Below are 21475 nucleotides of genomic sequence, written 5' to 3'. Positions count from 1 at the left end.
ATTCTATACCAGGGGTGTCAAGCTCGATTTCATTGAGGGTTATGTTTGACCTCGGTGGTCCGGGGAGGGGGACATAGTCAGGATGGGCCTGGCCAGCTCGACTTCACTCATGTCGGGGGGCACCTGGGGCGGCCAAGTGCCAAGGCAGGACCTCCCTCAGACCTTCCCTCATTCTCATTATAATCTCCTTCCTTCCTTCCTTCCTTCCTTCCTTCCTTCCTTCCTTCCTTCCTTCCTTCCTTCCTTCCTTCCTTCTTCTGTACTTACTTATTTACTTCCCTTTTCATTCTCCTTCCTTCTTCCTTCCCCTCTTTCCTTATTTTTCCTTCCTTGCTCTCTTCCCAACTTCCCTTCTTTTCCTTTCTCTTTCCCTTTCTCCTTTCTGTCCCTTCCTGCATGCAAAAGAGAAACATTTCTCCATTTCTTTTGTTTTTAGTTTGTTTTGCTAGCCCTCTGCCGGACAAAACGGAGCTCAGGGAGTCCTCACGTGCGATTCCCCCCCAGGCCCTGTTTTCAGCCGCGACAGCCTCCTGCAGCCCTCTGCCAATGCAGCCCCCCACCATTTTCGCTGGCAGAGGGCTGCCGGAGGCTGTCGCGGCTGAAAACAGAACCTGGAAGGACCGCGCACGGCCCTCCCGAGCTCTATTTTCAAGGGCCTTGAGTTTGACGCCTCTGCTCTATACCATTCCAAACAAAGGGCTGTCCAATCTCTTCTTAAAAACCTTCCGTGTTGGCGCACCCACAACTTCTGAAGGCAACTTGTTCCACTGGTTGATTATTCTGTCAGGAAATTCCTCCTTAGTTCCAGGTCGGTTCTCTCCTTCATTAGTTTCCATCCGTTCCTTCCTGTCCTGCTTTCAGGAGGGTTTTCAGGAATCCTATCTGCCAAGCTTGGAGTAGATGTAGACGTGCATAACTATGGTTTCAGTGGGGAGACTCTGAGCATCTTAGACCAAGCCAAGTCCGAAAATGCTAGATAATTCCTGGAAGCCTGGCACAGAGACAAATCGGCCATCAACAGTCACACTGAGATAAACAACAGCTACATACCATTCAAAAGAAACAATCAAAAAGCCCAAAAGGAAATAAACAGAATAGCAAAGTTGGAAGGGACCATAGAGGTCTTCTAGTCCAACCCCCTGCTCAGGCAGGAAACCCTCTACCATTCTGGACAAATGGCTGTCCAATCTCTTCTTAAAAACTTCCAGTATTAACAACTTCTGGAGGCAAGTTGTTCCACTGTTTAATTGTTCTCACAGTCAGGAAATTTATCCTTAGTTCTAGGTTGCTTCTCTCCTTGATGAGTTTCCACCCATTGCTTCTTGTCCTGCCTTCAGGGGCTTTGGAGAATAGCTTGACTCCCTCTTCTTTGGGGCAGCCCCTCAAATGTTGGAACCCTGCTATCATGTCACCCCCTTCTTTTCTCCAACCCAGGGTATGAGTTTCCTTTTCACACGTAGCTCTTTCACTCCCTCTGCTTAATGACCGCAACTGGGAGAGCTGGTATTACCACTGTTGAGCAAAGTAGTCATGGATGTCTTGCTTAACAACTGTTTCACTCAATGACAGGCAACCTGGTCCCAATTGTCATCATAAGCTTTCTCTCTATGTTGGATGGTGATCACCATGATGCGTCCTTTCCTCTCAATCTTGCAAATAGTCAGTTAAGATTGCATTTCACAGAGTTTTTACAGTATATGAAATAATGCATAGTTTTATAGGTACCCATTTTTAAAGATATATTCCTTCCTCAAATTAATAATAATATATTATTAATATTATTATTTAGTGGAAAGTTGAGATTGCTGAAATAAAACAACATATTAATTATGAACTGCATAAATGTTGTAATCTGTTGACTTCTCAGATATACGTTTTGGTTATCTGTTATCCTTATTTTTGTTTTCTCTCAAAGTAAATAGAAATACAATGCTTTCCAAAATCTGAAACAGGTTTCTATTGTTTTTTTTCCCTCCAGAAAAAAATAGGGGGGGAAGGAATACCAAAAGAATCAAAAAACATCAACACATATTTTAACACTATATATATATATATATATATATATATATATATATATATATATATATATATATATATATATATATAAAATACGTTTTGAAAGCAATACATTTATCAAACCGTTTTAAGAATGAAACAGTTTGTTTTAAAAGTCTGTTTTATGCTATTGAAAAATGTTAATTTAAGGAAATAGTCCGTCATTCAGGCAAATCTGAGAGCTCACCAAAAGCGATACAGCACATCCAATCAATAAAAGTTCACAGTATACAATCCATAATCAATTCGGCATCTGTGACACCGTGAAGCAAATTAAAACAAATAGTGCCCGTGTACGCCTCAGGAACTTAATCCTTTCTAAATCCTCAATTGCTTGCTTAAACAACCAGATCTTTTTAAGTGTTCTAAGTGTATTTTTCTGATCTTAATTCTGAGGGTAAGTGATTCCCTAGGTGGGACACTCTTAATAAATCAACTCAGACAAACAATCAAACAGTAAACTACAAGCTAATTAACACTAACAGAGCAAAACACTGGTATATAAAGAGAGATCAAACACTGCACTCCTTCTAGACTGATGACGCTACCTAGTTGGGTCATGAAACATCTGCAAGAAAGCTCAGGAGAGCGCAAAGCATTTCACAACAAACCCAAGTTCCGAATCTCCTCCAGAACACCTTGCAGGAAGTTAGGGATCCTAAGCCCAAATCTGACCGGGGAAGATTCTACTTGGTTGCAAGTGATTTTGTAGATACTTATTACCAAAATTATATAGGACTTTATGTATTACTACCATTGCATATCTGTCGGGCACGGGAGACCAGGTCCACACAGAAGGTCCAATTCAGCTGATTTATTGCTAAATGGCCTATGCTCAGAAATCTTCTCAATTAACAATTAGCGTCTGCTTGGATTTGGATAATGGTCCACAGAATTCAAGGGGGATTGGACTTCGTATGCTTGTGACTATGTAGGAATTCTAAGCTGATGCCTCTTTTAACTCTGCCTATGCCTTCTGCCATGCCTCCTCCCACAGCCTAGAAGCAAACTCAGGACCTGACAAAACGAAGTCCTTCTTCTGTTAGTGCTCAGGCTTTATACCAGCTAAAGTTTTGTACCCTCTGATGAAGTTCCTGTGTAGTCTTCAAGGGCAGTCCCACATCGAGTCAGTTACAGCAATCCAGTCAAGGGGAGGCTGACGTGAGAAGGACGATTGGATTGCCAATGCCTCTGTCCCATCGGCGAATGCCCTTTGAGGTTTAACTTTGCCCCGTTCTACGTTATCTTCACTTTTTCTCTTTTCTTCTTTCCGTAGAATCGGTGGAGAACTGTCCCAGCAACTGTTACGGAAACGGGGACTGCATTTCCGGAACATGCCATTGTTTCCTCGGATTTTTGGGGCCTGATTGTGGACGAGGTACAGACTTAACTTTGTTGTTGTTCACAAAATTATTGACACAGAAGGAGGCCCTAAACAAATTTGGGAGTTTTGTTTCAGGCACTGTCTGAGCAAATGAACGAGGTGAAGTATCCATCCCTCCATTCTACACGAAGTTCTGTCTCAAGACGAGTTCAGATACAGCTTGACATGCCCTGCTAAGTTTCGTTACTTTTAATCTCAGTCCGTGTGGTTTGGTGCATTGTGTGAACCCAGCCTGTTGGCCGCCAGCCGCTTCAGCAGCCGAATCGGAGGAGGAGGAGGAGGAGGAGGAGGTGTGGTAGTCAGGGTCAGCATCAAGGCAACCTGGCAGTTCTGAGGGGGAAGAGGGAATGGAGCTGGTAGAGAGAAAGAGACAGAGGAGGACCCTGGGCCACCCATCAGCCCTCAGATGGAGAGTCAATATCCCTCAAGTGTGGAGGTGGCTGATGAGGAAGAGGAGGAACAGCTGGGTCCAGTGCCTGATGCACGGATGTGCAGAAGGCAGAGGAGAGGAGAGCAGTGGAAATCTATAGGCCGGTCCTTGGGGAGGAAGAACCACTGCTGCTAGCGAATCGCACCCTAGCCCTGGGGATAAAAGGCGGGGGCGCAGATGAATAGATATGGCAGAATAGATGTATTCATCTTCCAGCTGGCCAGACATGTTAGCCGGCGTTGAGAGAGAAACGTTTTTGCTGGGGCTGTCTGGCTCTCCTAATAAAGGAATCTTTTGAATATCAAAGCCATGGTGGTGCAGTGGTCAGAGTGCAGCATTGCAGGCTAATTCTGTCCACTGCCAGCAGTTCAACCCTGACCAGCTCGAGGTTAACTCAGCCTTCCATCCTTCCAAGGTCGGAAAACTGAGGACCCAGATCATTGGGGACAATAGACCAATGTAAAGCGCTATGAAGCCGTATATAAGTCAAAGTGCCATTGCTGTCAGAGTTCCTTAATGTCCCTTAGTAATTTTAAGCTGTCTGGATTTCAATGCCCAGAATTCCCCCATCCTCTCCATTTCCCCCTCCCCTTCTTTTTGGCAACCACAGGTGTGCAAACAGGGAGGTTAAAATAACCATCAAAAAGCATTTGTCTTTTGAAGGAAGAGCCTGCCCTGGCAATAGCCAATGACCTCAGACCTCAGCCATTAAAGTGGCCTCTAAGCATCTCCTCTCCCTGACTTAAGCCTGAGGGGTTATCTTCCTCTCAGGGTTAACCCAACTTAAGTTCTAACAGTGAGGACAATTAACCCATGGAACAGCTCCCCTTCAGACATTGTGGGTGCTTCCTCACTGGAGGTTTTTCAGAAGAGACTGGTCAGCCACTTGTCTGAGATGTTATAGGACAGAGGTGGGTATTCAGCGGGTTCTGACCAGTTCTGGAGAACCGGTAGCGGAAATTTTGAGTAGTTCGGAGAACCGGCAAATACCACCTCTGACTGGCCCCGCCTCCCCTCTATTCTCCGCCTCCCGAGTCCCAGCTGATTGGCTGGGTCTCCTTTGGTTTCCCTGCACAGGAGAACGGAGCTGGAAAGCAGGTTAATGGGGTGGAGGAGGGAATGGGGATTTTGCAGTATATACTTCCCCCGCCACGCCCACCAAGCCACGCCCACAGAACCGGTAGTAAAAAACGTTTGAATCCTACCATTGGTATAGAATCTCCTGCTTGAGCAGGGGGCTAGACTAGAAGACCTCCAAGGTCTCTTTCCAGGTCTATTCTATTCTAAATTATATTCTAAAATCTTAAAAAACTCTTTCCTTTATGGATAGTCTGGCCCCCGCCATGTAAAAAGCAGGCCCTTTCCTTGGGGTCTCCCCAAACCGAAGCATGAAAGGCTGCTAGGCAGAGAGATTTCTTTGTTTATTGGCTTCTGTAAATAGATTTATTTTATTTTCTCATAAAAAGTAAAAATACAAAACAGAAAAAGAAGCAAAAAAAAAAAAGCATACATACATCCAGCACTACCAATAACAAAAAAGAAAAAAGATTGGTAGACAAAAGAAAAAAGACTCATGTAAAAACCACATTACTGACCTGCAGTGATTCTCTTAAATAAGTGTGGCAAGTGTGGTAATAAAATGGGGCAAAACTCACTTAACAAAGTCTCACTTAACGACAGGAATTGGGGGATCAGTTGTGATCATAACTTGAGAACTACCTGTATTAAGTTCATTTAATAAAAGTTTCACTTAGCAACGGAACTGTTGTGCTCTGTTATACAGTGGAACCTGAACCTTGGGTCGCAAACGCTCCTGTTTGTGAACAAATTGGGTGGCGAACAAAAAATTCCGCCCGATTTTTGAATCAGGTCACAATTCAAGAATCGGGTGGCAAACAAAATCGGCATGGAAAGATTCCCTTTTCCACACCGATTTCAACTTCAGCGCCATTTTTTTTTTAATACTGTGCGCATGCACAGTCGGTCGTGCTTCCGGACATGACCAAATCAGGTCGTGACCGGAGTCTGGGAATGGATTACGGTCACAACCCAAGGCTCCACTGTAGTTGTTCTGACCACGGCTTCCTGAGACATCAACAAACTCATATAAAACCCCAAACTCTTTTATTTTAGTTCAATGGCTGTGAATTTTCGTCATTCACATCCCAAAATGAGTCTTAACTGGTTATTATTAGTCCCAGGGATATCTGCCAAAGTTCTTCGGGAGGCGTCTGATAAGAACGCACCTTTATCTGACTTGAAGTGCTGCCAATGACTAAAATCCCAATTAAGTCTTTCCAAAACCAAACAGAGAACAAATTCACCATGGAGTTTTCAAGAGTCCAAACCAATCAGAGTGAACGACGTTGCTTCCTGCAAAGGTTTTCCTACCTTTGTACTTCCTTTATAACTTATGGGCGGGGCAATCACCTCCAAGCCTTACTCCCGCGTCGCCCCTTTTGTCTTAGCTGCTCTTGCCTTCTGGCAGCTCTGCGCACATGCACACTGGGAACAGGCTCCCCTTGTTCCTCTGCCTCGCTGCTGCCAGAGTCCGGAGGCTCTGGAGTCAGCACCCCACTCCCAGACGGTCCTGGCTCCATCTCTGTATCGGACGCAGGACCCTCGTCCGAGTCCTCCCCAGACTCCTGGACTGGTCCCTGTTCTTCCCCATTGTCCGGCACAGGCTGCTGGCGAACCACAACAGTAGTGGTAAGTTGAACACTAGCTGTAATCCATTTTAAATCCCCTCCCATTGTATCTGATCTTGGTGATCTCCTTAAGCTGTCGACCAACATTGATTGTGTTGTCTCATGACCCTCTTTGGCGTTGTCTTCTTCCTTCCCAGCGTCTTGCCCAGTGTTGTGCAGCGGGAACGGACAATACATGAAAGGACGTTGCTTATGTCACAGCGGGTGGAAAGGAGCCGAGTGCGACGTCCCGACCAATCAGTGTGTCGACGTTTCTTGCAACAGCCACGGGACATGCATCATGGGAACCTGCATTTGTAACCCGGGCTACAAGGGAGAGAGTTGTGAAGAAGGTAAATTCCCTTTTAAGATTCCATGGGGTGCTTTCCCCACGGTTAGATAAATTTCAGAATGCCAGACATTTCTTCGATTCACTTGGTATGGTCGGTTCTGGCGGAATTTTGGCGAGAGGAGCCACCTAGTGGGTAACCCTGGCTTAGAGCAATGTTTCTCAACCGTGGCAACTTTTAAGACGGATAGATGTCAACTCCCAGAATTCCCCAGCCAGTGGGGTCATCGTTTCAGAGATATCACCTTACCCAAACAGAGGAACAGAAGGAATGAAGGTAGGTGAAAAAGCAAGTAGAGTAGGAGAAACTTCCGACTTCCTGCAGGCTTCCCCATTGAATTTCTTGGTGGGAATCTGGCAAGGACTGTCAGAAATCCTTCCTTCCTTCCTTTCTTCCTGTCCTATATTCCTATCCTATCCTATCCTACCCTACCCTACCCTACCCTACCCTACCCTACACTACACTACACTACACTACACTATCCTGTATACCTATTCTATCTGTCCTGTCCTGTATATCTCTCTTCTCTTCTCTTCTCTTCTCTTCTCTTCTCTTCTCTTCTCGTCTCTTCTACTCTACTCTACTCTACTCTACTCTACTCTACTCTACTCTACTCTACTCCACTCCACTCCACTCCACTCCACTCCACTCCACTCCATTCCATTCCATTCCATTTCATTCCATTCCATTTTATTCCATTCCATTTTATTCCATTCCATTCCATTCTGTTCTATTCTAACCTGTCCTACCCTATCCTTTCCTTTCCCTTTTCCCTTTTCTTCTTTTCCTTTCTTAACTGAAGATGCCAGAGGTGATCCTGTGATTTTTACGCTGCTCCACCGTGTCGTTGTCCTTTGACACCGCTTCTGGCTGTGTAATGTTGCTCCTAAAAAACCTGGCAGCCCCTCCCCTCCTGCGCCATTTCCCTTGTCATCAAAATTATGGATGCCCCAATTACTTCAGTTCCTATTGTAACCAGCATTAGACGTAATTGATGAATTTAAGTGTGTCTAACCTTGTATAGCAGCATAGCAGGGATAGCAGCATTTTTCATTTATTTTTATTTTTTTTAAGGGCCTCCCAGGAGACAGGATACACACATCAATCCTGCCAGCGTAGACTCACCAAAGTTACACAAACCCCAAATACCGAGAGACCTAAGTAAATTAGATATGGATATGAATAATCAATCAATCAATCCTTCTCTCTTTGCTTCTCCGCCAGCAGCTTTTGCCAAATGGAAGCTTTTAATGCGGTCTGAAATAGCTCTCCGTCCATCTGCCGTCATTTCTACTTTAGAATAAACTGGGGTTTTTTTTTTTCTTAAGGTTATCTGAAAGTGGGTTTTTTGTTTCCTTTCTTTTTCTGCAGTTGACTAGCACAGAGTCCCTTGCAGTAGCAATAGCACTTAGACTTATATACTGCTTGTATATATACTGCTTTACGGTGCTTTACAGCCCTCTCTAAGTGGAATCATGTGACTCCAGGACACTGCAACCGTCGTAAAGACGAGTCAATTTTTTTCTGACCCAGGCTTCCTAAACTGTAATTGCGCGCACACTGATTTTAAAAACAAGACTTATTTTCTTGCAACGCTGGGAATTGTTTTCATTCCCAGCCGGAATTAATCTCAAAACAATCCCCCGAGATAAGCACACACCTTTCAGTTCTGTGAAGTGCTGCCAAAAACAGAAGTATCAAGCGAACTAGAAAAGAAACCGACCGAAGTCCAAAGAAAACCCAACCGAAGTACAAAGAGCTTCCAGAATGATTCTGAACCGATCGAACGACTTTGCTTCCTGCAAAGGTTTTGTCATCTTGGCCTGACCTTTATACCTTATGGGAGGGGCAATCCCCTCCCAGCCTTACTCCCGAGTCGCCCCTTTTCTCTTAGCTGCTCTTGCCTTCTAACAGCTCTGTGCATACGCGCACTGGAAACAGGCTCCCCTTGTTCCTCTTCCTCACTGCTGCCGGACTCTGGAGGCTCCGTAGGCAGCACCCCACTCCCAGATGGCCCTGGCCCCATCTCTGCATCGGACGCAGGACCCTTGTCTGAATCCTCTCCAGACTCCCTGACTGGTCCCCGTTCTTCCCCACTGTCCAATTCCGCTGCCGTCGGCACCGGCTGCTGGTGAACCACAACATCAGTTGCCAAGCGTCCGAATGTAAATCACATATGACACAGGAATGCTGAAGCAGCCATCTGAAAAACGGTCATAAGCAGGGGTGGGATTCTTCCGGTTTGGACCGGTTCTGCCGAACCAGGTGTTAAATTTATAATCTGGTTCAATGAACCAGTAGTGAAACCGACTGGCTGGCCCCTCCCACCCCTCCCCTCCAGAGGGCCTCCAGACTGTCCCAGAGGCTCAAGGGAAGCCTCCAGACCCCAGGGAAGGCAAAAAAACAGCCCTCCGATAGGCCACGCCCACCATGGCCACACCTACCCAGCCACCGGGCAGCGAACCGGTGGCTGGGATTTTTTTTAATCCCACCCCTGGTCCTAAGTCCCTCTTTTCAGGGCCGTTGTAATTTCAAACGGTCACTAAACGAACGGTTGTAAGTCAAAGACTACCTGTATTCTCTCACTTCAAGGTTGGACTCTAGTTAGGGAAGTTATTTCTCGACCTCATTTCATAAGAATTGGCGAAAAGCATGTTTTCTGCTGCTTCATCTGTCATTAGCTTTTTCTTTTTTTTAAAAAGGTACCTACGACGCTGAACTTAATTACGATTCTTTCCTGGTTTTGCTGTAATTTTATTTACATGTCTTATTTCTCGACTGCTTGGTAAGCCTCTTGAGGCAATACAAGCCAAGTCGAGAGCTTTAAATAAATAGAAACTCAATGTTACTTGGCCAGAAGCCCAAATTTTTTTAAAAGCAAGCCAAGCTTTTCCATACAACTTGTTGACTGAAGTATCTTTCCCTCTGTGCTTGAATCTTTTACACTAGGTGTAAGAGCTGTTCCGCTGAGAGGAAATTAATGCTGAAAGAGTGCACAAAGACTGCTACATGGGACATTTATTCAAGTCTGTTCCTCTGTAAATCCTTCTGTAATGTTGATTTCAAATACTTTACAAACGTTATGTTTTTCCTTTAGAGGAGGGACAGGCAATACACTTTCCTTCTTTTTATTAATTCAGTATGTTTCCAGTTTTACGGAGTGCACTCTATTTAGTCCCTGCAATATTAAGTTTAAAAAAAATATTAATTGCATCATGAGTTTTTTTCCCTCCCTTGGCTCGTATTTGTAAAAACAAAACCTGAACGAGCCAGAATTCTCCTTCTTGAAATTTTTTAAAGCAGTGTCTTTGTTGCCCCCAAACTCCATCTTAATAGCCAGCCAGTCAACAACTAAAAAGCCACACACACAACAGGCATTGTGTAAATACCACACAAAGAACAACGCAAAACACACACTGATGAGAGAGAAGTTCTCCTGCATGAGACCAAAAACTTGGAAGGTAAAACCTCTCATCCAGGTGTAACCGACCCAGATTGGATCCTGCAACATCCTGCATTTGTAAAACTCTTAAAGTTGCTGAGGTCGGACACCTCTGGGTTAGATCATAGTTTGGACGAGTGCTGAAACCTGGTTCCCCTTTTGCCCGCGTGCAAATAACTAGCCATTATTTTGCACTCTCTTTGCGTAAAGACAAATTTATATAGGTCCGAGTTCCATTCTGTATTTCAGGGCCTATTGTTTTCTGTCTTGGCATACACTGTCCGAATAGTCTGAATTTTCGATAAAGAATAAAAGCTTGCTGTGCTGATTCTCACCCCGATTTTAGGAAGTTTAGTCATGTTCCTCCTGATTTGTCTTTTTTTTTTTTTTAATCTCCCCCGAAATAAAAAAGTGTTTTGTTCCTGAGATCCTTTCCATTGGCTTTTACCCATCCTTGAAGGTCTCTGTGATGCTGCAAATTTAGAGCCCCATTCCTGGGTGGTTCTTCAGTGCAGTTCCCGCAATGAATAAAAGCCACAAGGAGTTTTTGGAGTCCCCCATTCACTTTAGTTGGCTTGGCATTCATATATTCTCAGTGGATTGTGCCAACAGTCGTAACTTCTGCTGTGGAGCGACATCACCCATTCATGGGAAGAAGTCCAAAAATTGGGTATTTCAGGGCTGGGCCATGAAAAACTGGCTGAGTGGTGGGATTTTGAAGTATATTATTCTCTTTGAAGAAAAAATGGGGAGACGGGGAGAGAACTACAGAGAGTGGGAGAGAGAGAGTTGAAAGTATTTGCAACAAAGAGAAGGAGAAGAAGGGAGGAAAGAAGGAAAAAGGAAAGAGAAAACGAGGAACGAAGAAGTTAGGAAAGAAAAAGAAGAAATGGGAAGGAAGGAAGGAAAGGGAAAGGAAGAAAGGAAGAGGAAAGAAAGAAAGAAGGTAGAGGAAGGAAGGAAAGATAGAGAAAGGGAAAGAAAGAAGGAATAAAGAAAACAAGGAAAGAAAGAAGAAAGGAATGAAAGAAAAAGAAGGAAAGCAGGAAGGAATAAATGGAACAAGAAGAAAAGCAAGGAAGAAGAAAGGAAGGCGGGGGAAGGAAGAAAGGAAAAAAGGAGGAAGTTACGGAAAATAAGGAATGGGAAGGAAGGAAAAGAAAGGAAAGAAAAAAGGAAGGCAGGGGAAGGAAGGAAAGAGAGAAAGAAAGAGGGAAGGAATAAAGGAAACAAGGAAGGGAAGGGAAGGAATGAAAGAAAAAGAAGGAAAGAAAATGGAACAAGGAGGAAGGAAAGAAAGAAGGGAGGCTGGCAAGGAGAAAGGAAGGAAAAGAAAGAAAGAAAAATAGAAGATAGATAGATAGATAGATAGATAGATAGATAGATAGATAGATAGATAGAGCAGAGCATTTAAGAAATCCAGGCCAGCGAGCAAAATTAAAGGCGCCATTGTGCAGCCCGTCTCATGAAAGGGCTCGTTTGGACATGAAAAATAGCCCTGGCTTTATGATGAATGGCATGTCCTTACCTGCGCCGTTAACGCTGAGCTAGCAGAGCGTTCTGCCTTCTGTGATGGAGACCCCCTTACAACTCCCTTTTCCCCTCCGTGGGCCTTCTTCTTCGGGCAGGAATGATTAATTGCATCCCAGTAGCCCCCTGTCACTTATCCGGCAATCTTTGTTCTCCACGACTGAACCATCTGCTAAGCACTTCGGGGACTGGCAATACGCTTCCAACTCTTTTTTCCCCCTGTTTGCTCCTTGAACGAGAGGGTGGGGGAAGGGGGAGAAAAAGGAGGTGGAAGCTGCCAGGCCTCTAAAAGGATGCCATGGTGCCCGAGATTGATAAAGCCAGCCTCCTTGCCTCGGGGATGGTCCTAAGAGAGGGGAAGAGTTGGCACATTAACGGCATCTCTGCATGCCTCTCCAGAGGGCCTGAACAGCCCATCTGCGAAAGGATAGCATTACCAATAGCCCTTCGACTTATATACCACTTCACGGTGCTTCACAACCCTCTCTGACCAGTTTAGAGAGTCAGCATGTTGCCCCCCCAACAATCGGAGTCCTTCTGACCTCGGAAAGATAGAAGGTTGAGTTAACCTTGAACCGGTCAGGATCGAACTCCTGGCAGTGAGCTGAATTAGCTTGCAGTTCTGCCTTCTAACCATTATGCCACCCCAGCTTGTTCCTTCCTTTCCTTTCCTTTCCTTTCCTTTCCTTTCCTTTCCTTTCCTTTCCTTTCCTTTCCTTTCCTTTCCTTTCCATCTCTTTCCTTTCCTTTCCTTTCCCTTCCCTTCCTTTCCTTTCCATCTCTTCCCTTTCCTTTCCTTTCCTTTCCTTTCCATCTCTTCCCTTCCCTTCCCTTCCTTTCCTTTCCTTTCCTTTCCTTTCCTTTTCCTTTCCTTTCCTTTCCTTTCCATCTCTTCCCTTCCTTTCCTTTCTTTTCCTTTCCTTTCCATCTCTTTCCTTTCCTTTCCTTTCCTTTCCCTTCCCTTCCTTTCCTTTCCTTTCCTTTCCTTTCCTTTCCTTTCCTTTCCATCTCTTCCCTTCCTTTCCTTTCTTTTCCTTTCCTTTCCATCTCTTCCCTTCCTTTTCTTTCCTTTCCTTTCCTTTCCTTTCCTTTCCTTTCCATCTCTTCCCTTCCTTTCCTTTCTTTTCCTTTTCTTTCCATCTCTTTCCTTTCCCTTCCTTTCCTTTCCTTTCCTTTCCTTTCCTTTCCCTTTCCTTCCTTTCCTTTCCATCAATGGGAAAACCAGATTCACTTAACAAACGTGTTATTAATGTAAGAACTGCAGTGATTTCATTTAACAAACTTGGCGAGAAAAGTCGTAAAATAGAGCAAACTCACTTAAATTTCTCACGTAGCAATGTAAATTTTTCAGCTCAACTGTGGTCGTAAGTTGAGGACTGCCTGCATTTAATATCTTAGTATGATTTATGTTGATTGCTTACTTAGTATCCTATGACTACCACTGAGTGTTGTATCTTATGATTTATGATAAGTGTATTTTATGATTATAATCATGATTTATCATTTGTTGCTTGTATGTACACTAAGACCTTATGCACTGGAGACAAATTCCTTTTGTGTCCAATCACACTTGGGCAATAAAGAATTCTATTCTATTCTATTCCATTCCATTCCACTCCACTCTAGTCTACTCTACTCAAACAGGCACAGCTTACTTGTGTTCTTCTATGTACACTGAGAGCTTATGCACTGGAGACAAATTCCTTTTGTGTCCAATCACACTTGGGCAATAAAGAATTCTATTCTATTCTATTCCATTCCATTCCACTCCACTCTAGTCTACTCTACTCAAACAGGCACAGCTTACTTGTGTTCTTCTATGTACACTGAGAGCTTATGCACTGGAGACAAATTCCTTGTGTGCCCATCCACACTTGGGCAATAAAGAATTCTATTCTATTCTATTCTATTCCATTCCACTCCACTCTAGTCTACTCTACTCAAACAGGCACAGCTTACTTGTGTTCTTCTATGTACACTGAGAGCTTATGCACTGGAGACAAATTCCTTGTGTGCCCATCCACACTTGGCCAATAAATAATTCTATACTATTCTATACTATTCTATTTCTACTCAACTCTAATCTATTCTCTATATTCTATTCTATTCTCTATTTTCTATCCTATTTTCTATCTATTTTCTATTCTATTCTACTCTACTCTTCTATGCTATACTGTATTATACTATATTATACTATACTTCTACTATACTACTACTATACTATACTACTATACTATACAGAAACAGGCAAAGTTTACTTGTGTCCTTGTATGTACACTGAGAGCTTATGCACTGGAGACAAATTCGTTGTGTGCCCAACCACACTTGGCCAATAATGAATTCTATACTATTCTATTTCTATTCTATTCCACCCTATTCTACTCTACTCTACTCTACTCTACTCTACTCTACTCTCCATATTCTATTCTATTCTCTATTTTCTATCTATTTTCTTTTCTATTCTTTTCTTTTCTACTCTACTCTTCTATAATCTACTACACTACACTACACTACACTACACTATAACTGAAACAGGCAAAGCCTACTTGTGTCCTATGTACACTGAGAGCTTATGCACCGGAGACAAATTCCTTGCATGCCCAACCACACTTAGCCAATGAACAATTCTAATTCATGTTTCCACGTTTTCCCTTCCTTGTTTTGCAGTGGACTGCATGGACCCCACTTGCTCAGGACGTGGCGTCTGTGTGAGAGGGGAATGCCACTGCTCCGTGGGCTGGGGAGGGGCCAACTGTGAGACCCCGAGAGCCACTTGTCTGGATCAGTGTTCGGGCCATGGAACCTTCCTGTCCGAAACCAGCCTCTGCACCTGCGATCCCAACTGGACCGGGCACGACTGTTCCACAGGTAATTGCACCTACGAATGTACCTTTGTTGAACTTTTGCGTGTCCGTCTGGTGGCAGAATGACAGTCTACGATCTTGTAGATCTCCCTGAGTTTCCCACAAGGCAGGTCTCTCTTGTGGTCCACGCTTGGGATGAAACGCATACGAATGGCAAGTGGCTGTTTTCTTACCTTTGCCTAAGGGGGATGCAGTGGTTGCAGTGCAGCACTGCAGGCAAGCTCGGCCCACTGCCAGGAGTTTGATACCGATCGGCTCAAAGTGGACGCATTAACCCAGGGGGGTCAAACTCGATTTCATCGAGGGCCGCATCAGGGTTGTGTTTTTGACCTTGGAGGGCCAAGGTGGGTGTGGCATGGCCAGCTTCATGGCACTTGTGTTGTGGGGGAGGTGTTTCTGCGGCCCAAGCGCTCTGCCAGTGAAAACAGGCTCCTGAGCTTCGATTTTGGCTGCAGTGGCCTCCTGCGACCCTCCGCTAGCAAAAACAGAGTTTGGGGGAACCACGCACAGCTCCATTTTTGGCCGTGACAGCCTCCTGCAGCCCTCTGCTAGTGAAAATGGAGTCCCCCCCCGCCAGCTCCATTTTTGCTGGCAGATGTCTGCAGGAGGCTGTTGTGGCCGAAAACGGAGCTCGGGAGCACCACACACAGAGTCCCACCAAGCTCCGTTTTCGCTAGCAGAGGCACCATGGTCCTGACATTCACTGTTTCTAGGATGGCACTGCAAGCCGGAGCTAAGCACCCTGCGGGCTGGATCCGGTCTGCGGACCTTGAATTTGACACGGAGGTGGGATTCAGCAGGTTCTGACCAGTTCTGGAGAACCGGTAGCGGAAATTCTGAGTAATTTGGAGAACTGGCAAATCCCACCTCTGACTGGCCCCGCCCCTCCTCTATTCTCTGCCTCTCGAGTCCCAGCGGATTGGCTGGATCTCCTTTGGTTGCCCTGCACAGGAGAACGGAGCTGGAAAGCAGGTTAGTGGGGTGGGGAGGGAATGGGGATTTTGCAGTAACCTTCCCCCAGGAGTGGGAGGGAATAGGGATTTTACATTATCCTTCCCCTGCCACGCCCACCAAGCCACAACCGCCATGTCACGCCTACAGAACCGGTAGTAAAAAAAAAATTTGAATCCCACCACTGGTTTGACACCCGTGCACTAACCCTTCTGGAGGGCAAAACGAAAGGGAGGACATGATTGAAAGCTTTAAACATAGGAGGGGTGTGGATATGGTTCTAGAAGGCCGTCTTTTCAATATTAAGCAAAAATCCAGAAGACGGGGCCATAACCTCAAACCGACAGGAGGGAACTTCAAAAGTTACGTCAGAAAATATTGCTTCACAAAAAGAGTAGTGGAAGTTTGGAACCAACTTCCAGCAGAGGTAGTGGACCAGTCATCAGTACAAATAGTTCTCAACTTACAACTTTCTGTTTAGTGACCGTTCAAAGTTACAGTGGCATTGAAAGATGTGCCTTATGGCTATTTTCCACACAACTGTTACGTAGCATCCCCAGGGTCCTGAGATCAAAATTTGGATGCTTTGGCAACGGGTCCCTATTTATGACGGTTGCAGCATCCCGAGTTATGTAATCTCCCTTTACGAACTTCCGACAAGTAAAGTCAACGAGGAAGGCAGGTTCACACAACAACCAGGTTAACTAACTTATCAACTGCTGTGATTCACTTAACAACCATGGCAAGAGAAGTTGTGAATTGGGGGCAAAACTCACTTAATAACTGTCTGCCTTAGCAACAGAAATTGGGGTTTAAGCATGCTTGGGATGAACACACACGTCCATCATCCAACAAAAAAAATTGAGTTTAAACCTGCTTGGAATAAACACATCATCCAACAAAAATTAAAACGATAAAATTAAAAAAAAATGGACCACTAGGTCTTTTTCTTCTGTCACCTTTTGTTGTGGCCTGATGACCGCCGGCCCCTCCAGCAGCTGAATCAGAGGAAGAGGAGGAGGCGTGAGAGTTAAGGTCAGCATTAAGGCAACCTGGGAGCTCCCAGCGGGAAGAGGGAATGGAGCTGGCAGAGAGAGAGGGGGGCGGAGCCTGGGCCGTCCGTCAGCCCTCAGATGGAAAGTCAACAGCCCCCAGGTCTGGAGGTGGCTAACGAAGAAGAGGAGGAATAGCTGGGTACAGTGCCTGATGCGCAGAAGGCAGAAGAGAGGAGAGCAGTGGAAATCTATGGGCTGGTCCTTGGGACGGAAGAGCCACTGCTGCTTGCGGATAAAAGGCAGGGGGTGGAGATGAATAGATGTAGCAAACAACTATTCCCGGCAGGATAGACTTGTTATCCTGCGGTAAGAGAGAAACTTTTTCCCGGGGCTGCTAGTACTCCTATTGAAGGAATCATTGTGTCAGCGTTCCAGGGAAAATCCATTCCTGTCAGGAACTCCAAGACAAGCATCATCTCAAAGTACTTTTATTAGAATAGCACCTGGCACATTCTGTGGAATTCCAAAACTAAAAGTTTCCTGGCTTCCCCCCAATGTCCCAACCTACAAACCATCCCCTTTTTTTTCTCATCATCACATCACATGAACCAATCCCAAAGTAAGTTCCAATTCTTTCTGCGCCACAGTCTTTAACCTTTGTTGAGGTAATTCCCCGTTAGGAGAATGAGCGCATACAGGGAGACGTATTTGAGAGAAGTGTTTGAATAATACACACAGAGTACACAGATACACTGTACAGTAAATGTAGGTTTTTACTTCCAGAAAGGTTTAAGCAAAGTCCAAAATAAGCAATCCAAAAGTCATTCACAGGTAAATCAGTCAGTTTTTCAATCCAGGGATAATCCAAATATCAAATTCCAGTGTCAAAAAACAGTTCAGTATCAGACTTACATTAAATCCAGTAATATCAGTCAGTTAGAAGAAATGGAGCAGCGGCAATACTTTCCAACAGAAGGAAACAGAGATAATCACTCAGACACACTCTCTTCTGAGACTAAGACTAAACAACCCAGGTTTCTGGCTCCATCTTATGGCTGTTTGAGAAACCACACCCAATTACAGTTTTTCATTTTCTTAAAGATACAGTTTTAAAATGTTTATCCTGGTTTATATATTTCTAACCCAAATACCTGTTAGGTGACTTATATTCCTAACAACCTTGAACTATCAAAAGAATTATATTTTGTCTACCAAGAGCTACTCAATTAACATCACCCCCTCCCACTTTCTCCAGCTCTGTGGCAGCGATGAATCATGATTTCATAGCTAACATATTGCTTCAACCACAGAGGGCTTGTCGTGTTTGGGGAGCTGGGTAAAAACACCTTTCTATGTTTATATGGAGGCTAAAAGCAAGCTTTAAAAAAAAAATCCCAAAGTGACCTACCCGATTCTCTATGACTGCAAGAAACATTATTCAAGCACTCGCTCAAGTTTTGACCTGAAGGGGAATTTACCTTTTTAGTGAATAACACACAAATTCATCTTTTTGGAGCTCGAAGTTGACTTGGAGAAATGAGCGAGAGTTTACCAATCACCTTAGCGGAGACTTTTGGCCAGGAGGCACAAAACAATAATAGCGTTAACCTCGGAAGTAGCTCCATGAAGGGTGAAGTCTGAAGAGCAAAGGTTGGGTGTAATTTTGTGCGGCTTGCAAAAAAAAGCAAGCAGGGTGTTACAAAGGTAGAGCGGGGAAAGGCGATGTTTTGATTTGTGACCTCGTGATGGGGGCTAGTTTGTCATACAAGGAGCGAAGAGATAGCGTGCACATTAATTTATGAGGAAGGACAAGCCTCCCGAGAAATTCTCTGCATTGAAAAATAACCTCCACTGAGAGGATTATAGGCATGGAGTTGAGGGTGCTAATTTTTGCACTGTGCAAAAAATATAATCATCCTGTAAGAAGGATTGCAAGAACTAGGCCTGGCTAGTCTAGTGAAGAGAAGGACCAGGGGAGACATGATAGAGGTCTTCCAATATTTGAGGGGCTGCCACAGAGAAGAGGAGGGGGTCAAGCTATTTTCCAAAGCACCCGAAGGCCAGACAAGGAATCATGGATGGAAACTGATCAAGGAGAGATTCAACCTGGAAATAAGGAGAAACTTTCTGACAGGGAGAACAATCAACCGATGGAACAGAAGTTGCCTTCAGAAGTTGTAGGAGCTTCATCACTGGAAGCTTTTGAGAAGAGGCTGGACTGCCATCTGTCAAAAATTGTGTAGGGTCTTCTGCTTGGGCGGGGGGTTGACTAGAAGACCTCCAAGGTCCCTTCCAACTCTGTTATTCTGTTAATAATTTTATCTTCGACCACTTAACGTGACTTCTTGCAAAACTACAGAACTTCTGGAGCAAACTTCCACTTTCAGCCTCCCCGGAAAATGCTCCACTAAATATTCTGGTTTTTATTTTTTATTTTGGTTAGACAAAGTAAAAAAGGGGGAAGTGAGTCATTTTCATTTACTGGAGTTAAAAAAAGATATCCTGGAGGGAATTAAAAGGTCTTTAATACGAGTTGTGCGATGACTAATCCAATCTCCAATCCTGTGGCCCTTTTTTCAAACTGGGAGTTGATAAATTCCCTTCAAAAGTAGCTTTTCTAAAATGAAAAGCAATTTTTTTCAGTCAGTTCAGTTCACTTTATTGTCATTACACTTCATACAAGAAAATTAAATGCCATCTTCATTGTACATTATAACTATAAAAATAAAACACAAACACACATTCTTTGCATTCTATACAATTGAATTGAAATGATACTGCATTTATATTGTACTATACAATAGAATATATAGTAAAATATTGCATTATACAATAGATAATACTGTATAGTGTAGAATATACAGTATTATACAATATTATATACTATTATATATTATATAAATTATATTTATGTATATATTATACACATTATATGCAATATGTATTATATGTTATATCTACTACTGCATAGTGTAGAATATACATTATTGTATAGTATTATATGCTTTATTATACTGTATATTATATACATGTATTATATACATTATATGCAATATATATTATATATTATATACAGTATATACAGTAGAATATCCAGTATTCTACCGTATAGTGTAGAATATGCATTATTGTACAGTATTATATACTTTATTATATATTATGTACATTATATACATGCATATATTATATACATTATATGCAATATACTGTATATTATATTCAGTATATATAGTAGAATATCCAGTAAAATATTGCACTATACAGTAAAATATACAGTAGAAAAGAAAACAGCGAAGAAGAATGTTTCCTTTGTCAAAGCAATTTGTCTCAAAAGACAGTTGTTGTTATTTTTTTTCAAAATATGTTGGAAGTGCCCCAAAGCTTAGCTACAGTTCAGCCCTTCTGAACTCTCCATTCTTATGAGATTCTCACAAATCCTCGTGAATTGCCACCAGGTGGGTTTGGCTCATGTCCCCTATTTCGAATTTGCAAAATGGTTGGCCATCGCTGACCATCAGGAGGCTTGACCACCCAAGAAGTAGACAAGCCAAGCTCCAAGGAAGGGAGGGAGGGAGGAAGGAAGGAAGGAAGGAAAACAAGGAAGGAAGGAAAACAAGGAAGGAAGGAAGGAGGGAAGGAAGGAAAACTAAAAAGGAGGGAAGGAAGGGAAGGAAGGAAACGAAGGAAGGGAAGGAAGGAAACAAGGAAGGAAGGAAGGAAGGAAGGAAGGAAGGAAGGAAGGAAGGAAGGAAGGAAGGAAGGAAGGAAGGAAAACTAGAAAGGAGGGATGGAAGGAAAACAAGGAAGGAAAACAAGGAAGGAAGGAAAACAAGGAAGGAAGGAAGGAAGGAGGGAAGGAAGGAAAAGTAGGAAGGAAGGAAGGAAGGGAAACAAGGAAGGAAGGAAAACAAAGGAAGGAAAGGAAGGAAGGAAAACTAGGAAGGAGGGAAGGAAGGAAAACAAGGAAGGAAGGGAAGGAAGGAAGGAAAACAGGAAGGAAGGAAGGAAGGAAGGAAGGAAGGAAGGAAGGAAGGAAGGAAGGAAGGATTCCTTCTACGATTCTTGAGTTGGTAGGCAGGTAGATGGACGGACAGAAACCGTTGTGGATTTCCTAGTCACCATTTCTGCAGCTCACCTCCTGCCTGCTGCATTTTGACTTCAGCTTTCTCAGAGGCAAGCGGTACTACTCTAAGAAGGCCTGCCCTGGGTGTATCCTAGAGAGAACACCGCAATTTCAAAGCTCCCCCAAACATTTCGGAGCCAGATAAAGGAATCTTTTGTGAACGGTTCACAATGCAGGCCAGAGAGAGAGAGAGAGAAAGAAAAGCAACGTTTCCAAACGCCCCAGATCTGGTAACCAGAGCGATAACCCACTGCAAATAGACTTTGCCGGCCACACTTAACTTTTCAGGAGATTTAGCGGCCCGATTGTTTTTTGTTTTGTTTTTTTACACTCAACTAGTTTTTAATTTAAAAAGTGACTTTTATCCCTTTCCTTCTGAAAGGGCCCTTTTGGGTTCAGCCCAGTCGGTGAAAGCCACAGGAGGTTGTGTGTGTGTGTGTGAGAGAGAGAGAGAGAGAAATCCTATTAGAAAGTTTAAAAAAAGAGTTTCAGGCATCAATGGATCCCACCAAGCCACGTCCATCTCCTTTTCCCCCTCTTCTTTGTAATCTGCTTCTTAGATTCTTAACGTCAAAAGGGATTAGATTCAGGATCCGCGAGAATCCCTTTCATTTCTCCCCCCTCACCAAAAAAAAATCAGTATAAGTTAGTGGAGTGTGGCTTG

The 21475-nt window shown here is 43.8% G+C and overlaps 1 protein-coding gene across 9 annotated transcripts in view; it reads left to right on the top strand.

The window, feature by feature from the left end:
* The window catches only part of TENM4 (teneurin transmembrane protein 4), a 559913-nt gene that overhangs the window by 457706 nt on the left and 80732 nt on the right, over positions 1-21475 (top strand). For all 9 annotated transcript variants that reach the window (XM_087966004.1, XM_087966003.1, XM_087966002.1 and 6 more), the window contains 3 exons: positions 3332-3433; positions 6715-6909; positions 14546-14746. In XM_087966004.1, coding sequence (XP_087822130.1) covers positions 3332-3433; positions 6715-6909; positions 14546-14746 — 498 coding nt within the window. The remainder of the gene's footprint in view (positions 1-3331; positions 3434-6714; positions 6910-14545; positions 14747-21475) is intronic.

The sequence above is a fragment of the Notechis scutatus genome, chromosome 5, assembly GCF_049901735.1.
Source record: "Notechis scutatus isolate UNSWTSFEM ecotype Mainland chromosome 5, rNotScu1.2, whole genome shotgun sequence".
NCBI lineage: Eukaryota > Metazoa > Chordata > Lepidosauria > Squamata > Elapidae > Notechis > Notechis scutatus.
The sequence above is the reverse complement of the archived record's forward strand: the minus strand, read 5'-3'. Positions and strand labels throughout refer to the sequence as shown.